The sequence below is a fragment of the Cariama cristata genome, unplaced genomic scaffold (genome assembly GCF_000690535.1).
Source record: "Cariama cristata isolate BGI_N322 unplaced genomic scaffold, ASM69053v1 scaffold11536, whole genome shotgun sequence".
NCBI classification, from domain to species: Eukaryota; Metazoa; Chordata; class Aves; order Cariamiformes; family Cariamidae; genus Cariama; species Cariama cristata.
The window spans coordinates 107984-129008 of record NW_009621612.1 but is presented as its reverse complement, the minus strand read 5'-3'; the positions used below and the strand labels follow the sequence as shown (position 1 = coordinate 129008).

The 21025-nt window shown below is 38.1% G+C and overlaps 1 protein-coding gene across 1 annotated transcript in view; it reads left to right on the top strand.

Annotated features, from left to right (window-relative positions):
* The window catches only part of LOC104155770 (roundabout homolog 2-like), a 123481-nt gene that overhangs the window by 71907 nt on the left and 30549 nt on the right, over window positions 1-21025 (top strand). Inside the window, exons 15-19 of the mRNA XM_009702043.1 lie at window positions 2649-2691; window positions 4259-4386; window positions 8655-8936; window positions 13801-13957; window positions 19894-20154. Of these exons, the coding sequence (XP_009700345.1) occupies window positions 2649-2691; window positions 4259-4386; window positions 8655-8936; window positions 13801-13957; window positions 19894-20154 (871 nt within the window). The remainder of the gene's footprint in view (window positions 1-2648; window positions 2692-4258; window positions 4387-8654; window positions 8937-13800; window positions 13958-19893; window positions 20155-21025) is intronic.

The following is a 21025-nucleotide window of genomic DNA, read 5'->3' as shown; positions in this document are numbered from 1 at the left end:
ATATTCCGGAGCCTTTTCCACCAAGAATAATAACTAAAATACTTTCTTGTTTGTTTTCTCATGGAGATTATACCCATCCGTGCATAGGTATACAGGATGGAGGGTAAACGAAAGAACCTATATTCCTTCCCAGCCGCATACACATCACATAAGCCAGGCACAGTCTTCCCCAGGAAAAACAATGTCACTGCAAGACAAGTTCTTTTTTTAATAAACTAAATTGAACCTTTCTTCTAAAAACGGGGTTTATATTGGGAGGGTGTAAGATTATTTAATGTAGGAAAAAAACAGGAAACAGTTAGTACTGGCAGGATACACAGATAGAAGAAAAAGGAGTAAATGCTGTGATACCTGTCTCTTCTCAACAAGCTCATATGCCACAGCCAATCTGCAGCAATTACGGCTCTAGCGAAGAGGCTTCGATGTCATGACTTCTTGGTATGTTTCTCACAGCATGCCTTGGAGTTTTTTCCATACCTCACTACACGGAAAACAAAATGTGTCTGGCAAACATTGCTGCAGTCTCTTACAACTCCTCCATTTTAGCTTTGCTTGATAAAGGTACACAAGGGATATAGATATTTTGAAGACCACAAGTTTGGTTTTTTTTTTTTTAATATGACATGCATAGCTAAAATCTCACACACCTGTACATGCTATACAAGTGGTGACAATATTACTTTATTTCTGGTAGCTGATAGTCTAAACAAGAGCATTAATCCCAAGAAGTTTTCAGAATATGTTTTACTGGAATTCCCTTAAATCTATAAACTTTATTTATAAGGGTTTTTTCTGAATATGCCTTTGTTTTTCATTTTCCTTAATTATTCTTGCTTTGACAAATGCAGAAAGTTGGAGAAATGGAGTATTAAATTCGAAGGAGAAAGGAAACAGCTTCTAATGCACTTTTGACCAATATACTTTGAAATGTAGCCAGGCAGTACCCACCTCTTTGCATATTCACACATGATATCCTCAGCTCTTCGGAGTATTCACTTTTAAGCAACGAGTGATACAGTCATTTGACATCCTTTTAGAAACAACGTGAATTAAAGTAGCTCGGCTCTAAAATTAATTAGCTGCAATGTTTTGCCATGTCTTGATTTTCGAAGCAGACTTTTATTTAATACTTCCCATACTTGCATTTTGATTTTCTTTTCATTAATTGGTTTGATTACATCCTTTCAAAATTCAGCTATTAACCATTTTGATGTGACATATGACTGCAGTGATTTTCTGATATTGATATTAGTCTGTTCTGCAGTGAAGGGTAATTAATCACCCTACCCAAGCACTCTTACGGCAGGGCTTCCAGAGGGGCCTGTGTAGTCCCCTTTGTGGAATGTAGGCTATGAAAATTATCCCAGGAGTTAATAAACTACAAGTTTCTATAAGATATCAGAAGTATTTTCCCAGTGGATTTATGTCATTGTTAATTTTTTTTAATGATCACAGTATTTCTATTTGGTGTAGTAATTTTGTCTGATTAGAATGGTGTATAATAGAAAACCTAATCTTGAACTAGTGTAGTTTGGACTAATATTTGGAAAATCTTGCAAATACTCTGGGAGCTATAGTTTAACAATGGGAATGTCTGCCTTACAAAGGTAAATAGTATTTCCAAACCAAGGGCTATTTTAAACTAAACTGGCCACAGACTCTTCCATTCCTCTCTGAAATTCAAACCCTCATCTTGTCAGGGGCCTGGAAGGATGCAGGTGTCCAGGACATTGATATAATTTAATAGTCTGCCTTATCTATGCCTGACAATAAATAATGGGATATTGCCACTGAGAACCAGAGTAGTCTGTTGGCCTTGGTTCAAAATATTTGCCAGTGCTTCAAAAAGGAGCATCAACTGTTGTCTGTTCGCATCTCACCAATAATGTGGGTTTACCTATATTGCCCTGAAATGTAATCCTGTTAATAAGATAGATAAGGGATAGGCTGGTTTTTGTTAAACACCCATGAATGGACCCATAAAAACAATTACATCCCTCTGAATATGCCCTTGGCATCCCCCATGGCAGGACTGGAAACACTTTTTCTTCCCAGTGATATTGGCGTGTATGCATTTATGTGTGGGTGCTGGTTCTTATACTGTACTCCTCATGGAAACGGTGCAGCTGTATGCTTTTTTTCACCCCTTCAGCTCTAATAGAGCTGCCACCTCTTTGTATTTGTCCTGGGAAATGGCATATTTGTGTGGTGACATTGTATTACTGCATTACGACATGATGTTATTAACTCACTGGTGCAATGTCATTAGGTACTGAAGCAAAAGCATGCCAAGAAAACAATTTAATCACATGGCTCAGTCTTGCAACGCAAAGTCATATGAAGGGGCCTGTGGTAAATTCAGGCCTTTTGCCCAGGCGGCTGGTTTGCCTTGCAAGCTACAGAGCTAATTGATGTTAATCAATAACATGCAGTGAAATCCTAAACAATTTGTAACCCTAATGTGTTTGATCCTTTTCTTATCATTTCTGTACTTTGTTATGTGATGATGCCAAGAGGCCTCCGATCTCGGCCACTGAGCAGTTTGAATTGTTACTTTTAATTATTACTAATTGATTTTTCCCTGTCTTATATGTGTGTGCGTGTGTGTGTGTACATTTGTTTGTTTTGTTTTTCCAACCAAAACACAGTCACTTTCCAAAGAGGAGATGGAGCACTAATGAGCAATGGAAGGTATGTTTCTTTGTATAAAAGTCTTTCCATTGTATTTATTTTCAAGGTTAGGGATCTGAAAAATGCTGGAAGTGATGCACTTGGGTAATAACCAATCATTGGGAAGACTGACAACGCTAGGAGGAATTAAGTAGCTTACCATGAGGTTTAATGACCTGTCTGTTGTGCACTTTGGAGGAATCAAGCCCAGATGTTTCATATCTCCCAGATGCCCTGGAAGAAACGAGTAGTAAATATCACCAGGAATGTGTTCATTTGTTACCAGGATGTTTATTGCATTAATTAGACATTAGCAAATGAAGTTGCTGTTGTTTAAGACTCCTTATTGGCTCCCCCTAAATTGCTGTGAGTGAACAATTACACTTAATCGATCACGAAATAAATGATTCATGGATGATGAATAGGCTGTAGATTGATAGGACTGGATTCCACAACTTTGGCTACTCAATTGAAATTGATAAAAGCTGATAACGGGCCCATATATCCTCATCTATTTTCCCTTTGCCAATATGGAGATTGTAATTAGGCCCTGGTAATAACTTCCAATCTCCCGTTTAATCAATATTTTAGCAAAAAGAGATTAGGCCTAATGAGAGCGAGTAGATGTGGCAAGAAAGCGGCTGGGTCTTCTTATTGCCGTTTCCATAGAAACCGATGTTTCTCTTAGGGATTGTACCAGGCAGGGGTCTATAACGTACAATGATCGGAGATGTTGCTCCAACTTCATGAGCGCATTAATAACCTAGAAAAGCCGCAGAACCGTGGATGGGTTTTTTGTTTTTGTTTGGGGGAAGGGGGTGTCTGCAAGAAATTATTTGTTTTCTATGTTAAATACAAATATAACATTTCCACCTGCCTTGCTGAATTTCTGGCTGTTTATCCTGGGGTTATGGCCCTGCCTTATGGCCTGAGTGTACCTTTTCTTTCAATGTACTCGCTGTTTAATACTGCTCTCAAAGCTGGGAATTACAGCGATATAAAAGCCATGCAGTAGTGGCAGATAAAGAAAGCTGCGGACTTTCCATTAATGCTACTCAAACCTGTTTGCCCCTAAACCATCCAAGAGTGCTCAAAGAAAGAGTTACCAGCCTGTAGATGACAGGCGTGCATTTGGGATGCAAGGGAAGGAAGAAATAGTAGCCCAGAGTCCTGGAAATGGCTGATACGGAGCAATCAGTTTGAGTGATGGCTCCCTTGAGGTGGTAATTTATCATGCAGCCCTGGTGTAGGATCCTGTGATGGTGCTGCCTAACCCCTGTTTCGCACAGACAACGGAGTTCATTTGGATTCTGGCAGAATCACGACGGATGCCTAGTCCCACTTCTACTGACAAAGTTGATTTGTATATAACCTTAATTAACTACTCAAGGTCTTTAAATCATCAAAGGCTACACAATTTTAATTCGAAATAAATTGAAGTCTCCTAAACTGTTTGTTACCTACGGTGTTAGGAGAACGGTGATATGTTCTCGTCAATCACTGGTTGTCTCACAGATATTTTAATTTTGTAAAAATATATATATTTTTTTTTTTGTATGTATATCTTTTTTTTCTTATTCTGCTTCAGTCGACCAGGTCTGTTGAATGCAAGTGACCCCAGTTATCCTTGGCTTGCAGACTCTTGGCCTGCCACAAGTCTGCCAGTAAACAACAGCACTAGTGGACCCAATGATCTTGGCAATTTCGGTCGTGGAGGTAGGTTTCATTTTATTAAGTCACTGTATAGTATACAGTAGGCTTCTGTGATTTAACATCTGTGATAAACACTGTTTAACATTTTTATCATTATAGTTCTTTCTATGTTTGACTCAAGATTTGATTGAAAATGACTTTAAAAATGTTCATTTTGCTTTGTCTCTTTCTACTTCCTAAAATGTAGGTCTAGTTTGTAATTTATCGCACAATGGTGAGACAGGGTCTGCTTGTCATCTCAAGAGAAGTGTACTTGTTGCTCAAACTCGTTCTCTTTTGTATGGAGATGAGCAATCTGCTATGCAGGGCAAACTAGCCAGGGACAGAGGAAGTCCATAAGAGCAGAGAATAACTCGGGGGACGCATGAATGATGTTCCTTCAGCAGAAGAAAGACAGGAGAACATTGTTGCTGTCACCTTATCCATCCCCTTCCTGCCGAGGCACTGCTCTCAGTCTCAATCATAATCCATGAAGAAGACCTCAAAGTTCTTCAGAACCTTTCCTTCTTATTGGAGGAAAGAATACATAAAAGGGAACTATTTAGATTTTTTAGGGGGTTGCTTCCCTTTTGAATTGAGGGAGGCCCTTTGGGGAGATGAAGTAATGGTTTATAATTATGGTGATGAACCTTTAGAGGGATTATTTTCTTTCAAACATTTTACTCAAATGGGAATTTCAAGATGTGTGATTGGGATTTTTAAAAGTCATACTAATGTTCACATCTATCTGTTACTTCCTTGGTTTCTGTGATGTTATAACACAGCTAGATCTGCCTAGTGGTGTTCGGAAAAAGACTCCCTAACGTAAATGAGTATATAAATATTTTTAAGATGTAAATAAGTAAACAAAAGTCATGACAACTTTATATATCAAAAATACATTAAAATGCAAAAAATCTATAAAACCATCAAACTGATAAATGTGAAAAGATTTCGGTTTTGAACTGTACCAGAATCTGCTTCTGAAAACCATCCCTCATGTCAGTTTTATGTTCCCATGCAAGACTCCTTGCCTGTGGTTCGATACGGGGACTTCAGATTGCAACAAAACACTCTGGATTTATTTTCTGTGTAAAAATGTTGTAAAGTTCTTGTCTTACAAAAATATTATAAAGTAAGCAGAACTTTTGATAATATTCAGAAGGCAACTGAATATTTGCCAGCTTCTTTGTTGTGTGAATATCTTGCAAGTAAAACCCTTCAGTACTTTTCCATCTTTTCATAAGCTCACATAATACAGAAAAATTACCATTTTCTTTTAGCAGTTGGCTTTATGCGACTGAAATTGGAAGCATATTTTAAAGCTTTTGGCTTCAATGTGGATGAGGCATAGGTCCAAATTTGTCCAAGATATGCAACAGTTACATTTTGAAATTCAGCAGCTTAATTCCACCCATGATCTTTGCAGTTGAGCTCACACTTTTATTTTGGTTGTTTTGGGACCCCTCATCCCTATCCGTTTCAGCAGTTGAGTTTGGATGCTTCTACATTAAAGATGAATTAGAAGTCAGATGTCTTTTAACATGAATTAACTGTATAGATACAACGTGGGCCTCTTTTACTGGTTAAAAGGTCTGTGATAATATAAAAGGTCTGTAAGAATTTTGAAAACAGTAAGGTGGCAATCAATCACTCTGGAAACTCGGAAGCTGAGGCAGACAGTTCTAACATGGCCTTTAAGAGTGAAATCCACGTTATGTCCAAGATAGATGTTTGAGAGCACGGCTGTGAGTGGGAAGCACAGGTTAGGTCTAGAGTCACGTAAGGCCACAAAATGGTACTACCTCTCCAGAGGCAGCAAGAAAGAGCTTCCCTCAGGAAGTACTTCAGCAGTGTTTCACTTATCTCAAGAGCTACAAAACAAGTTGGATTTTGGAGAGTTTATGGGAAAGCATCCAGTGGGAAATCTGTGTTCTTCTTTGGTCTGAAATGTACCATGTGGGGTTTTTTGCTATGACAACTTGGTGGGAAAATCACACTTGATTTTTACTAGGTGATTATGGCACTTGGTAAAATGGCACTTTAATAGCTCTAAGTGCTTAATGTATACATCTCAGTGAGGTCAAAAAAAGTAATCTGTGGTTGTACTGAAAATTCCCAGAATGTCTGGAGAACTTCAGCTTATTAGTAAGAATGACTGAAGATTCTTGGCTGGTGGGAAGCTGTGCAACTTTCCTTTCAAGTGTGTGCAAATGTATAGTTCTCCATTTTAAAAAGACTATATAGGGATGATACCTCTTCAGTTGCCAGAAACGTGCTCTAAAAGATAAATGTAAGCCTGAGTACTTGAGAGATGAGCATTTTGCTGGTTTTTACTTCCATGAGGCTGCAAATCCAGCACAGACAGGTTGAGCTGGACTTACTTCATTTTGTACATCAACAACACAATTTATTTACTAAACTTCATTCCATTATACTTTGATGAAACCAATTATGGAAAGGAAAAATCTTCATATTGTGGATGAAATGCAAGAAAGAGAGGACTGTGCTTGTTTCTCACATCTCATGCTGTATTTGCACATAGATGCTTTTATAATTGTGCAGTGCCCCTAGAAAGCACATTGGATATGCACAGATAGATAGTAATAACCTGATTTTGAAATATGTCCTGTAGTTTGCATTAATTGTAATTTTTTTTGCAGTTACAGTTTATCTGCAGATATAAGTTAATACAATTAAGACGTTTTAAATACTTGATTGTACCCATTTCCCTGTTGTTGTTGTCTGCAAAAACAGATCGTACTGATAGACCCAAATTTAATCTCTGTTTCTGCAGTCTCTCTACTGAGCACTCGTTATTGCTGTAGTTATTGTTAATATTATGTTGTTGCCCTGAGACTGTAGATATTATTAGGGTCCATATTAAAATGTTCGCTGTTACACACATGAATGCAGTAGAAAATAGTTCTGTGGTCTAAATGTTCATCCCAGGAAAAAAACAAACCAAAACAGTGGGAGGAGGCCATGGTATCATATCTCATTGCTGGAAAAGTCTTGAGACAGTGAGAGAACACGTATATCCCCTGAGGCTGCCCAAACCCCATGTCTGAGTCTGGAACTGAGCCTAAAGCTTTGTCTAGGTGCAAGAATCATCTTTTCTCCCTGGGGCTTAAGGTATATAAAAATGTCTGTGATACCTAGAATGAGATCTGAACATCCTCACTATAGGAGTATGCTTTATCTAAAGTACGATCTAACAGTTGGAATCCGTATCTGCCGTCCAGCTATATAAAGCAATGGCATATAAATGATGCATTTTTCTAACAAGTAAATTCCAGAATGGATTCAACTTTTCAGGGTCTAAATAAATTGTAAAAATAGTACCATTTGATATGTTGACCTCTGAGCGAGCAGGAAGAGGGATAGCTGCTGAGCTGTGGTTCTCCTTGGGACATCATGCCAGTCATCATTAGATTCTTCACACTTCAGTAGTCTCAGCTTCTAAATCTAGTATTCCACCACCAAAGGTCACTACAATGTTTAGTAAGCAGAGAGACTGCAAATCTAGCTGATTAAAGGTACAAATTGCAGTGTGCGATAGGATTCAAAAGATGTAGAAAGTCAACAGATATTTCGTTAAATACGCTGTACTGGTTTTCAGGTAAATGTATTGGAGTATTTGAACAGGTTGTTCTCCATTATCAACACTACTTTGCCATTTTAAGAGACTGATCACTCAAATCCCTTCAAAATAACAGATTTTCTTTCACATATCAGGAACAACTTGGTTTTATCAGGTTTTTCTTTTGTTGAAAAGGAGAAATGTAGTACCTAATGTCAAAAAGAAAATTAGATAAGCTGATGCATAAAACTTCGAGGAAGTCAAGGTGATGGCCTTAAAAAATTACGTTGAGAGATCCATCTAAGAGTTTTGCTATGTATTTGCTGGGAAAGTTTCCTCTGTGATTTGTAGATTCATTCCTTTCATCATTTCCCTGAAGCTCAGACAGTTTCATTGGTTCTGACACAGAGTGAACAATTGAAAACATTCTTCAGTAGAGAAATATTCCGAACTTCACTTTCACAGTTGAAGGAATGGGAAAAAAAAGATGGTTTTAGGCAGTGAGACGTGAAGGACAAGTGGTAGGCCCGTCACAGATGCTGATGGCTTGGCGATGGTTGTACATCATCTTCCCTTCGTTGGCTCGTGGACCTGTCTCAGCTGAAATGCAAACATGCAAAATGACACATTTATTTTTCATCTTAAACCTTGGTACTTTCAGGCTTCCTGTGCATCAATGATTTGTTTCATTTCCCTATGTTCACCATAGATGTGCTGCCACCAGTGCCAGGGCAAGGAGATAAAACGGCTACTATGCTTTCTGATGGAGCCATTTACAGCAGCATTGATTTCACCACGAAAACTAGTTACAACAGTTCCAGCCAAATAACGCAAGCTACGCCGTATGCCACCACCCAGATACTGCATTCCAACAGCATCCATGAGTTGGCTGTCGACTTACCTGATCCTCAGTGGAAAAGCTCAATTCAGCAAAAAAATGACCTAATGGGATTCGGTTACTCTCTCCCAGACCAAGGCAAAGGCAACAATGGTAATTACATCTCTTATTTCTAGAGCCCTTGGGTTTATACTGAATCATCCATGCATGAATTAGAAAAATCTTTTTAGTATGTGAGACACTGTTCAGATTTACTGTAACTAATGCTTACGTACCTTGCATGCGTGCTGAACCTCACACAATCACAAAATATATTGTTCTGTGCTTTTATTCCTCTTTGTCCTGTACTAATCACCAAGCCATCTGCCTTCCATTAGGCTAGGATAGGTATACATTTAAAAAAAAAAAATTATAACTTGCTGCCCCACCACATCTGCCGTTGAATTGCTAACTGCATGTGTTGCATGTGCTTGTGCTGTCAACTAATCACACGATGCCACTGTGACCTTTGCCCTTTAACCCTTAGCCTTGCTTTACATCCCTGACTACCGCGTGGCTGAGGGATTGGCTAATAGATTGCCACACAACCAGTCACAGGATTTCAGCACCACCAGCTCCCACAACAGCTCCGAAAGGAGTGGCAGCCTCTCAGGTTGGTTCCACCGCCGTGGGTGGGTGAGGGACGGAGGGGTGTTGGTGAGCAGGTCACCAGGGAGGTGGAAGACCTCCCAGGTGCACTTTGCGGATAGGCCTGAGGATGCCTGCCCACTGGAACGTCAGTGAACAGTGTCATGTTGGCCTCCACTACTACTACAAAGAAAAGACTTTTGCAAAACCTATTTGGAGACAAGCAGCGCTTGTCGGCGCAATTGCAAACCTTGCCTTGCCACATCCTTTCCCTGACAGCACAGTTCATAAACCAAATATATTTCCTGCATCAATCCTCAGTTTTTAGGTCTCCCCACACTGAACTTCATGAGAAGGTTAATATTTTTGTTGAGTTGTTAACAGATTCCCCACTCCCACGAGCTGGTTTTAAATGCTGTTTTTCAGTGAAGCAGCTCAGAAATAAATGTAGGGCCCTGCAGATAACTGGGGTTTAAAAAATTGTGCCAAGTCTGCGTACAAACAGAATGTAAATTTTGTGTGTGTGCTGCATGTTATATTGGAAACATGATGCATTTGCATTGGATGAAAACGATAGTAGTACATGTGGTTGTGTATTATATTGAAATACACCTTTTTCTTGATTTCTTTAATTTTGCTTACTTGTTGCTTATGTTATGTATAACTCTGTCATTTTTTTTCAAGACAAAAACTGAAAAGCCAGCAATTAAAATGAAAGTCTACTATTTCACTTAACCAAAATATGAGAGGACTGAAGGGACTTAAATTTCAAATTTATACTACTATATTTATACTACTATAATTTATCGGTAGCCTTTTGGATTTCCGCTATGAGTTGGAGCATTCGTAACAGTAACAGACCAATCCTAGGAATGGCTTCTCTATGTCAATTTAAATGACTGTTCAATTTAAATGTGGAGATTAGAAGCCTATAATCATTGGCCCATAACTCAAATAGCCAAATGTGTTTGCAAGTCTTGTGTTCTCATGGGGAGTACTAGCTGATCTGAGTGAGACTGAAAAGTAGGCTTACGGTATTGCCAGAGAGGTGTCCAGGAGGTGAGTTCATATGATACTTCTACAAAGGTTCTTGTTCCTTGTATGTGAGATGTATTGGCAAGTAGCTTAGGAAATGGGCTCGCTCCTCTGGCTGCATCAAAATGCAGGAATTGGTCTGCTGAAGTATATATGTACCAGTTAGCAGAGGGCAGTACCACGCTTCAGATGTGTTGACAGCTACAGGTGCCTAAGAATTTTCTCAGAAAATATAAAGTTTCATTGGAAAATGCCAGTTGATCAAAAGCTGGACTCTGAACAAATATTTAAAATGAAACATATTTTGTGTAGTGTTTCTCAGTTTGAAGTAGATTTTTTGACGACTCACGGAAACTTCAGGATAGCCAGTCTCTGTGGCCAGGGCACTGCTGTTGTGATCAAAGCAGCTCGCACCTGGATGCCCCAATACTCAGATGAGTGTCAGACTGTTGGACTGCAGAGTCAGTAGTTTTCTCTCCCTTGCCCACTAATTATGTCTTTAATACAGGCTAATTATGTCTCTAATACATGAGAAACTGGCGGAGACCTTCAAATAGTCCCATAATTAGAGCATAACTGGAGTCAGAGACCAGCTTTGATTGCGTAGTCCTCACCAGGGTGAGCAGGGACTTGTTCTCTCACTTCCTTGGTTAGTACTTTAAGTACTACTTATTATTCTGACTAGGTTTCTGTCTCTCTCAAATGAGTATCATGAGAAATCCTATCCCAGTGTGGAATGGAAAATAGCTAAAAACTCAACTGCTTTGTGAGGCAGGGAGATACTGTGGCTGCACTTTGCACAGCTCCCAGCTTATGTCAGTGCTATGATCATGAGCCAGACTGGCAAATTCTTTTTCCAGGACCTGATTCATCTAGAGATTTAAACAATATAATTGAATTTCAGTGTGAGGAGACATTGAAACATCAAACGTCATTGCTATGGGGAAACAAGGCGTCGGTGCAACAGTTTTCAAACACACATCAGGCATTATGTATTAGGTGTCTGTTCCACTAGGCTGACAGTGGAGTAACTCTGCCCATGGGGAGAGAAGAGAAATCTCCTGCCCAACTGTATTTTTTTTCCCTACCAGTAATGACCTTGGATTTCCTTTCTTTTATTTCTTCATCTAAACAGTTCCTCAGCTCTCTGCTTCACTCTTTCTAATAGCTCCGTTATCTTTGACCTTTCTCTCCAAAACACCCCAAATCCAAGTGACCCCATTCTAACACCCCACACATCCAACCTCCATTTTACCAGTTTCCTACGGTTACCAAGATGCTACACCTCCAAAATTTTCCTCTCCACCTCAACTAATCTCTAAGCTGAAGTTCTACTCTGTGTTTCTCTTCTCTGAGTAACACACAGGCACTCTGTTATGCATGTGCTTTCCTCCCAAAGCAGCCCCTCTTGTGTCTGCTCTTGTTGGCTCCTAATCCTGCTGACTTTTCAAAAATACCCCCGTGCCCCACAAATTAAAATTAACGTACTTCCTTTGTACTGTTCCGTGACCCTATTTCTAACTGCTTTCTGCCACACCCGTGCTTTGAAAGCTTCATTTTTCCTGCCAGAAGGTTCATGTATTTGTTCCTCTGTTGCCACCATCACTGGGGTTTCTTTTCTGTTGATCAAAATGTTCTTTCTGTTTTCAAGAAAGCTTCCCTCTCTGGCAGGCTACAAATAAAGGGAAGAGCCTGTCTTGCATCCTAATAGATGGAATATCAGCTCAACTCGCGTATAGTGAATGACAGGATCTTGGCTGGACTTACTGTAAATACTCCAAGACAAGGAAGGAAGAGCTCTAGTCTGGAATTTAGTAGTGGAAAGCAAAGCCTTGTTTGCAACATGCTGCCAGCCAGGCTGATTAGAAACCTTGCTGGACTTGTCTGTCTCTAGCAGCCACAACAGGAGATGAAAAGAGAAGTGTTGGCTACATCTGAATCACAGAATCACTTTTTTCTTCCCTCTCTATTCGTTCCTGTTTTGGTTCAGCTAACATTTGGAGATAACAGAAGAAAGCCACTGTTTCTCAGACAAAAAGTCCCGTGACACGTCATTGTCTCGATTGCTAGAATTGCACCTCCTTCTAGGTGTCTCTATGCCTAAAAGTAGAGCCATAGCAAAAAGGGTGCTGCCTGCCAGTGCACACCGTGCCACCCTGCTTGACAAATCACTTGTGGCTTTTTTGATTCATTGAACTTGCGAACTTGGGGTTTTTTTGGCTGATTCTTATAAATCAGCAAGAGACGTCAGTGGATGAGATGGATTAGACTGTGCTTTCTGCAACAGGCAAGGGATGAGTGACTGCCAGCCTGGGTACCCCACTGAAAAAGCATATGACAGACCGTCCTTCCACCCAACAATCCAGAGAGTTTGAAAGCCACAACAAAATGGCGATAAATAGATGGGTCTCCAAGCAGTCAAGGGATTCAAAATCTTGTGCCATTCTTCCTCTTAATGATTTCCTGACAAGAAAAAGGAGTCAGGGCAAAATAAAAGAAGCGGAACAAGTGGGATGAGAGCTTTCTCTGTAAGATCGCTTTCCCACAAATGGAAGTATCTCAACTGAAGGAGTGGGTACAAGGACGAGAAGAGAAGAGAAGAGGGCTTAAGCAAAATGCATTGCTCACTTCATTTCTACCAACCTTCTCCATTAGAGCTGTACATCAGAAATAGAGCCTCTTCTCTGTAGTGACACAAGATATTTGAATCCTGTGAAGCAGACAGTCCTAGAACATTGCAGATGACTTCCTGATGTTTTAACACGTTCCATGTTAAAAAAGGGAACTTAGTAAATTCCTGTCAGCAAAACTCTGTTTCTTTTTGTTTTGACAACTTACACTTGTCATTCTGGCTGAAAGATATCGAGTCTAATGACAATTTTTTTTAGATTGTGTCCTTAACCTCTGTGTTTTCCACAGAAAGAGATTATGCAAAACAGTGTTATAAGCACATCGGATTCTGACATTTGAAATAATTTGCTATGGTCTATTATATTTTTATCTAACAATGAATTCAAGAAGTCATAAAGCAGACATGAATAAATCAGTAAATATGTTTCTGATACAGCAAAACATGTCTTTCCTTGGTTGTGCACTACTGTGGTGCAAATGTATGGAGTTTGAAAAAGAAGTGATTTTCAGCAATTAGTCAGAATATTTTTCCATTCCCTTCTATTATTATTTATAACCTTGTAACAGCATTAGCACGTTGATGCTGATTCTGCTGAGATATAAATACATCTTCTTTTTTGGGGCATGCCATCTGGAATCAGAATTCTTTCAAAGAAATGTAAATAGCTAGCTTTTTTCCCCACATTATATCTCTAACATTTTATTTTTCTTTTTGGATTTGCAGGTGGCAAAGGAGGGAAAAAGAAGAAAAACAAAAATACTGCCAAGCCTCAGAAAAATAATGGTTCAAACTGGGCCAGTGTTCCCCTCCCACCCCCTCCCGTGCAGCCACTTCCAGGCACAGAACTGGAACACTATGGGGTGGATCAGCAAGAAGCAGGGTAATTTTTTTCTTTTTCTTTTGAAGAAAAATATGTGGTTTGCAGAGATGAGACTTTATTTTTAAAATTTTGCTAAGTGACAGTATTATTCTGTTTTGTTTAAAAAAAAAAAAAAAGATAGCCTTATGCTATAGACTTATTGAAGGCTATGGAGGAGGAATGTTTGAATAACTTCTCTTGATAGTGACTGAAGGTGGAAATAAAAGTGACCTTGCTTCATCATCATGTAGGGCTTCTCTGCTTACTCATGCTGAGAAGTGTCTCGCTTCGCATGTAGTTTAATTGAATTCTGTTGGGACTACTTGGAGATGATGGGTCTCAGAGTGAGTAAGGATGACATAATCTGGCTCCTTGTATTTTTTCACTGCTTTGATGTTTAAAAATATTAGCACTAACAGAACAAAAAGCCCCACACTAAATTGGATTAATTTTAGATCAACCAGTGGATAGTAATCTTCTCATCGGCTTTTAGAAGAAATTTCACAGTTAAGGAAGACATGCTATTTATAGGCCTTATTTTATTATTTAAACAACTCTTGAGTTTCTGGAACCTTACACTTATTTTTGGATAGCTTAAACTTGTTTTCAAGAACACAAAGTCACACAAAAAGCACTAAATGAGAGGAAAGAGGCATTTCCTGCACAGAGAACAATTATGGAATGCTTTTAATTGTATGAAATATCAGGTTATCAAACTCTGGAGGAAAATCAGACTATATAGAGAAATAGTTTACTGTGGTCAGCTCTTTTGGAGCCTTTGAGAATCATTGTTCTGTCAGGGACAAATTTCTGCCTGTTTAAATACAAGGATTAATCAATATTTCCTAAGGATGAAACATACCTTTTAAAAATCATTGTAATAGCTTTACTGAATAAAAATATTTCCAGTGTTATCTCTTTTGTAAGTATGAATTGATCATCACTACTTTTATAATGAAAATTAGAAGAATTAAATATTAATATTTGAGTTTATACTTTCAACTCTTAAAATGACTAATAGCTAACTGCATAAGTCAGTGGAGTTCCTTTTAAAATGAAGGTCCATTCAGGATGTATTAGGTTAGAATTTCAAAGCAAATGTAAGGGAAAATGAGTTATCTTACTGATTGTAAGTGTTGTTTAAATCTCCAGGCAAAAAGTGCGTATAATCATTATGTTCTGTATTCTGTTATAAAAAAGCTAAAATAAATTTAAGATGTTTTTGCCATATAATATTTGTCTTTATCAGTTTATATCCTTAAAACACATGTGCAGCCATTTCAGTAAAATAATTATGCTATAGCAGGCAAACAGCTTGGATTTTTCTTTCAGGACAATGAAATAGCATAAAAGCTAAGTGGAAATACCTTCTAGAGAAATCCCTTGTGACATAGGGCTTGACTCCTCAGTTGCATAAAGTATCTGTTATTTAGCTGGAAGGAATGATGATGGTCACCAAGACAACACTGGTTATTTAAGGATAAGGTAATCACCAGCCTTCCAGATTCCCAACAGTTCAGACCTAGTTTTTCCTCTGATTATCATTCGAATTACTCTTTGTTTTTTTGTAATATCTCATTAGTGGTAGTTGTAACAAGACCTTCAAACGTGTATTTTTGCCAAACACACAAAAAATTTGAAGATTAGACTCACAGTATCAGTCTTGAAGTCCAGTGATTTGCAACCAACTTCACTGAACCCAATGAATCTGCAGTGCCTATACTTCCTGAGGATGTATCCAATACTAATGGTCATTATGTATTGAGCGGCTGATCTTGTTTTTGTGGTTTTCAACAGGCTAAAATGGAATGAATCGTAGACTGCGTTCCTTATGTTGCCTATTGGGTAACAAAAAAGCAAGCAATTTTTTTAAACTGTTTTGTTTTTCTTGATTTGCTTTGATGTATATTATGTATGACAAGTTCAATGTGTTTTAGTTTTAGAATTTATTACATACAGATGTAACTATATTGTGAATTACAACTGAAAAATTAACTTCCAGTCAGAAAAACTGAAGATTTCAATAAAGTTCTCACAATGTGATATGAGAGGGGAACGTTTAGAGCAATAAACCAAGGAAGTTGACATCTAAACAGAAACTTATTTTTCTGTACGTGTCTTTCTATAACTCTTGAATTCAAGTGTGAGCTTCATTGTCATGAGTATCCCAAATAAACTGAACAATTATGACACCTTATTTTGATTACTAGAAATTAACACTAGTGGCCTATTGGCTTATAAATTGTAAAAGAAAATCCACAGTAGCAGCTAGTGAAAAAGAAAAGTCACTTAATCATAGGTAAGGAAGAAAAAAAAAAATACACTCTTAGTTCTATCTACCATCTTCTCCCCAGGTTTGCATTCACCTCCATTTCACCAAACTGCAATACACATAAGGAAAGGTGAACATGTTAATCCAAGCAGCGATTTTATATAATGTGGTAGCTTTTGGAATGTCTTCAATTCCTATTTAACCTGTGCAGAAAGTCTGCTTATACTGTTGTTTTTCTAGCAAGCTCTTTCCTGTGAAACTTTCACCTTTTTTGTGGTCTTCTACAAATTCTGTGCTTGTTACTTGTTGTCTTCATTAATTATCTCTTGTATATACCGCAGAGTCTTTGAAGTTTCTCTTTTCCTGTAGTAGCTCCCAGTCAAGCATGTTCACTTTCCCACTCTTTTCAGAGAAGATGCTTTTGGTTGGTTTTAACTAATAAACTTGACAGCAAGGAAGCGCTTATTACTTATTCATTATCACCTACTTATATTTTTTCACTGATAATATGCATGATCTTGAGCCAATCCTATTAAAGGCAGTCTTCATATTGTTATCATTGCTTATTTTTATTTCTTACTATTGATTAGACCTTAAAATGGAATATTAGCTGCTGGATGTCGATATATTTGATAGTAATTTTCTGCCTTTAGAAAAGGTAAAGAAGATAATACCTTTTACATTAAAAAAAATCCTTTCTGGCAAGGCCTAAAGAGGGAAGCTTCCTTTGTTGCAACAATGTGTGTAGTGAAACAGAATTATTGTAGAATGTGCCCCTTATCTATCACTTCTGTTTTCTATTTTGAAGAAACAAACCTATCAATGTAATGATCCGAGCTTTTTAATAGCAAAAAATTACTATAGAATAAAAGTGCTGAGAATGGAATAAAAAATATTAGAAACATAGAGAGTCATGTTTGTTAACCAGAACTTATTAGGAGTTAATTATCATGAAATTACAATCAGAGGTCCCTAGTGAGGTTGAGATGCTTAGATTTTAATAACAAGTACTTGGAAAAGGTTGCATTTTCACCAAGTTGTATTTACTCAGAAAACCAAAAAGAACATGGATGTGACCAATGTTCACTATGCTGGTTCCAGAAGTTTCAATAACTGTATTATTTATATGAGGTGTAGTTACTATGTAGTCTGTTACGTTTGCTAGCTTTTTCTTGCAGGTTTTTGGTTTTTTTGGGTTTTTTTTGTTTGTTTGTGTTTTTTGTTTTTGTTTTTTTTTTTGTAAAATGCAGCTTAGAACTGGTGGCTTTACAGACGTCTTACATTATGAAGACAAAAGTTCTTGTACCTGAAATCTTGAATCTCAATGTCCTAAAGTTCAGGCTTAGGCTCCTTCCCATTTCAAACAAAATCTAGATAAAGATATGGTACTTGTGCAGAATCTTTTTACTAAGAGATCTTTTTACTATCAAGCTGAACATTTTGGGATTTGAAGCAAGTAGGGTCAAAAGGCAAGCACATCCAAAGCTCATTTATGCATTACTGAAAAGTCACTAGGGAGTATCTTTCTGCCCTGTCTCTTTTAAAGAAGAAGCCATTATATCAAAGCATGAGGTTGAGAGAGTAAAAGTAAGTGACAGAGCTGTTGCACTGTACATTTTTAGCAGCATGAGTTAGGATGGTCCCTTCAACCTTGGGTGGCAATGTCATGAGTGAATATTTCAAGGAAAGACAAATTAGAGCTAGTCATATCTTAATTGTCTCCTAAGGAATTGAATATGTATCATAGAACATTTTCTTAAATCTCTGTGTTATGAAAATGGTAATGATCAATCACTCAAAAGCTCCTAAATGCCAAGTGTTAAGATGCAGCATTTATTTGCACCTCTGTACACATACGTATGTTTGTATATCTATATATGGGTATATCTAGATATAGATTTAAAATGATACTAGCCTTAATTACAAGATTACTGGCCTTAATTACACAGACTTTTGGATGATTAAGTGAAGTAGTTTTAGCTATCCTGAATCGGTACTTTTAAATACAGACTGCAGACTTTTGAATAAGGAAAAAGTATTTTAGTTAATTTTAGAAATCTCTGGGTTTTGCTTAAAGTAAATGTTCTGTTCCTAATACAGGTTATGAAACTTCTCTGTCTTGATGTTCCCAGCCTTTTTGTAACCCAGCTTCACATTTGAGAAAATTGGCAGTGATTCATTTTTCTCTGTAAAATTGTTAATTCCTTCCTTCTGAATCAGAAACCTTAAAGGAGTATTTTTAAACTGATTTGAGAAATTAACTGTATAACACAATGCATTGCCTGCCTGCACTGCAGAAAAAGGAGTGTACCTTGTCAGCAGTCCTTGACAGTGGAAAGAAGATAAAGTGACTTAGATGATGCTTGGGGAGTGGTCTTTAGAGTGTGAGATGGTTTGACAGTGAAGGAGCTGTGAGAGCTTTTGGTTGTCTGGTTACCTTTTGAAAAGAGCTGTCTATCCTGAGGTATTTTGGAATACACTGGGAGTTAAAAAGAAATGTATGCAGGTGCTCAAGGGACTGCAGACTGACTGGATTTTTTGAAAATGAGAAGAGTAGACAGTGTTGGGATTTGAGTGAAGTTGTGTTCAGATTAGGGAATTTCTCTGGGGAGACGGTGCACAGGGGCTGACCACAGTCACTAGGGCCTATGCGTCTTGAGTGATGCTGGTGTCTCTAAGGGAGCAGAGCCCTGGGATGGTACTGTAATACAGCACTGAATTGAAAGGTCCCGTGATGAGGACAGAGACAAAAAAGGATTGAATTACTGGCAAATCTTGCATGAGAAGTGGTAATAGAATATAAAGCTTCTAGAATATAGACGTTTCTAGCCCTGATCAGATGTAGCATCAACGCTTACACCTTTGGTATAAGACTAAAAATTGAACTACAAAATCCCATCAGAACATCTCTTATATGTGAAGAGAGGAGAATTTTGTATTGAAGAATATTGGTGGTTGTTAATCTTTTAATTTACTTTGGGCAGGTGTGTTGAAAATGTCAAGAAATTTAGCACTGCCTAGGTAAGTCCCAGGAAAGATCGGTTAGGAGGTGGGGTGCTGGCAGAGCTGTCAACATGTGTACTAATGTATATTATTGGCTGGTGCTGTGATACAGCATATGCTTAGGGTCAGTGCTGCTGTGACATGAATGTATTACACATCATAGTAGATACCTATGCTCAGTGTGGAAAGACCAGAAGTTATGTAGAAAGTGTAGCTTTTTATTTAAACTACAAAATAAAAACAAATAGTAAATTTATAGACAAAAAAGGGGGAGGATGGGGGTAAGGAAGTGTTTAAGTGCCACTACTTAAAGCCTTTTAGGAATGGTTCTATTTTCTTGTCTAGGTCAATGTTCATGCATTCTCCTAGGTTAATGTTCCAAGAAGTGAGTTAGTTCATTTTTATTGTTGATTGTGGCATAATATCATCTCATCACCATTAACAAATGCGATAATGGATCAGTAATTTTTTTTGTTGCAGATCTTGTTCAAGTTGCTTAGCTGTTGTGGGAAAAATTAGACTCAATAAGGAGAATATAAGCAATTATAACCTTGTTTTCAATAAATGCTAAAGCTCACACTGTGTACAAGGGTTCAGACTGTAGCAGAAATCCTGTATACCCACTACTGCACAACAGAGATGAAATTGGATGTATACTAAATTTACTTGGTTTTTATTTTAGATATGACAGTGATGGTTGGTGTCCACCTTTGCCAGTTCAGACCTACCTACATCAGGGCATGGAGGATGAGCTTGAAGAAGACGATGATCGTGTTCCCACACCTCCGGTCCGAGGAGTAGCTTCATCACCTGCGATCTCCTTTGGGCAACAGTCAACTGCAACCCTCACACCTTCTCCACGAGAGGAGATGCAGCCAATGCTTCAAGCCCACCTTGATGAATTAACTAGGGCTTACCAGTTCGATATAGCAAAGCAGACATGGTAAATGTTTGAAGGGGGCACCTGCGGTCTGGGAAATGAAAGCATAGTAATAATTTATTCCTTGATGACATAAATATTGACTGTGTTCAACAACATTTCAGTACTGTTTCCAAAGCAGTAAAATGGAAGAAGAAATAGCAAAACTGTATCTACAGTGTGAAGGTCTTAAACATTAGTAGGTGGTTTTTAAACCATAATGCTTGGTAATATGTTAAATCTTGACTAAATACAAGTAAAAATACTATTCCTCTGGAGTTCTACATATATTCAGCTGAGTAGTTAACACCCACCTACTGACAACTTTTATAACATTCAGAGTAATCTCTTTTCAGGGTAGCAAAAGTTACAAATTTTTTAGGATTTTTCAAAAATATTGAGGTTCGTATTTCCTGATTAAAAATAATGCTAGTCACTTGAAAGAGCAATGTAGCAGCTTTTACCCTGTGTCACATGAGAATGAAGCATTTGCATCTCTGACTGTAGTTTGAAATACCATGAAAATTTCTGATTCATAGGGAAACACCGAAAAATAGCAGGAAAGAAGTTGTTAGAATTTACAAAATGGATCTAGCGTTTTAGAGTGCTTTATGCCTATTTAAATGAAGAGCAAGCAAATACCACAGTAACATTTCCCCTGCAAAACAAACAGAAGCAATCTCTTCAGGGACTGAAAAAGAACTTGTCAACTGCACCAGGCTGGGGATATGGTGAAGGTCAGTTGTTTTCTGGATGTTCCCTAAGCGGCAGTTGTCCTTTTACAACTTTTCTATCCAGACAAAGCCTGCAAATCTCGGAGGAGAGGAGCAGAGCTAGTTACTGAATGGCACGCTGCCAGCAGAGGAGCAGCCTTTCTTCGCTGGTAAATAAAGCC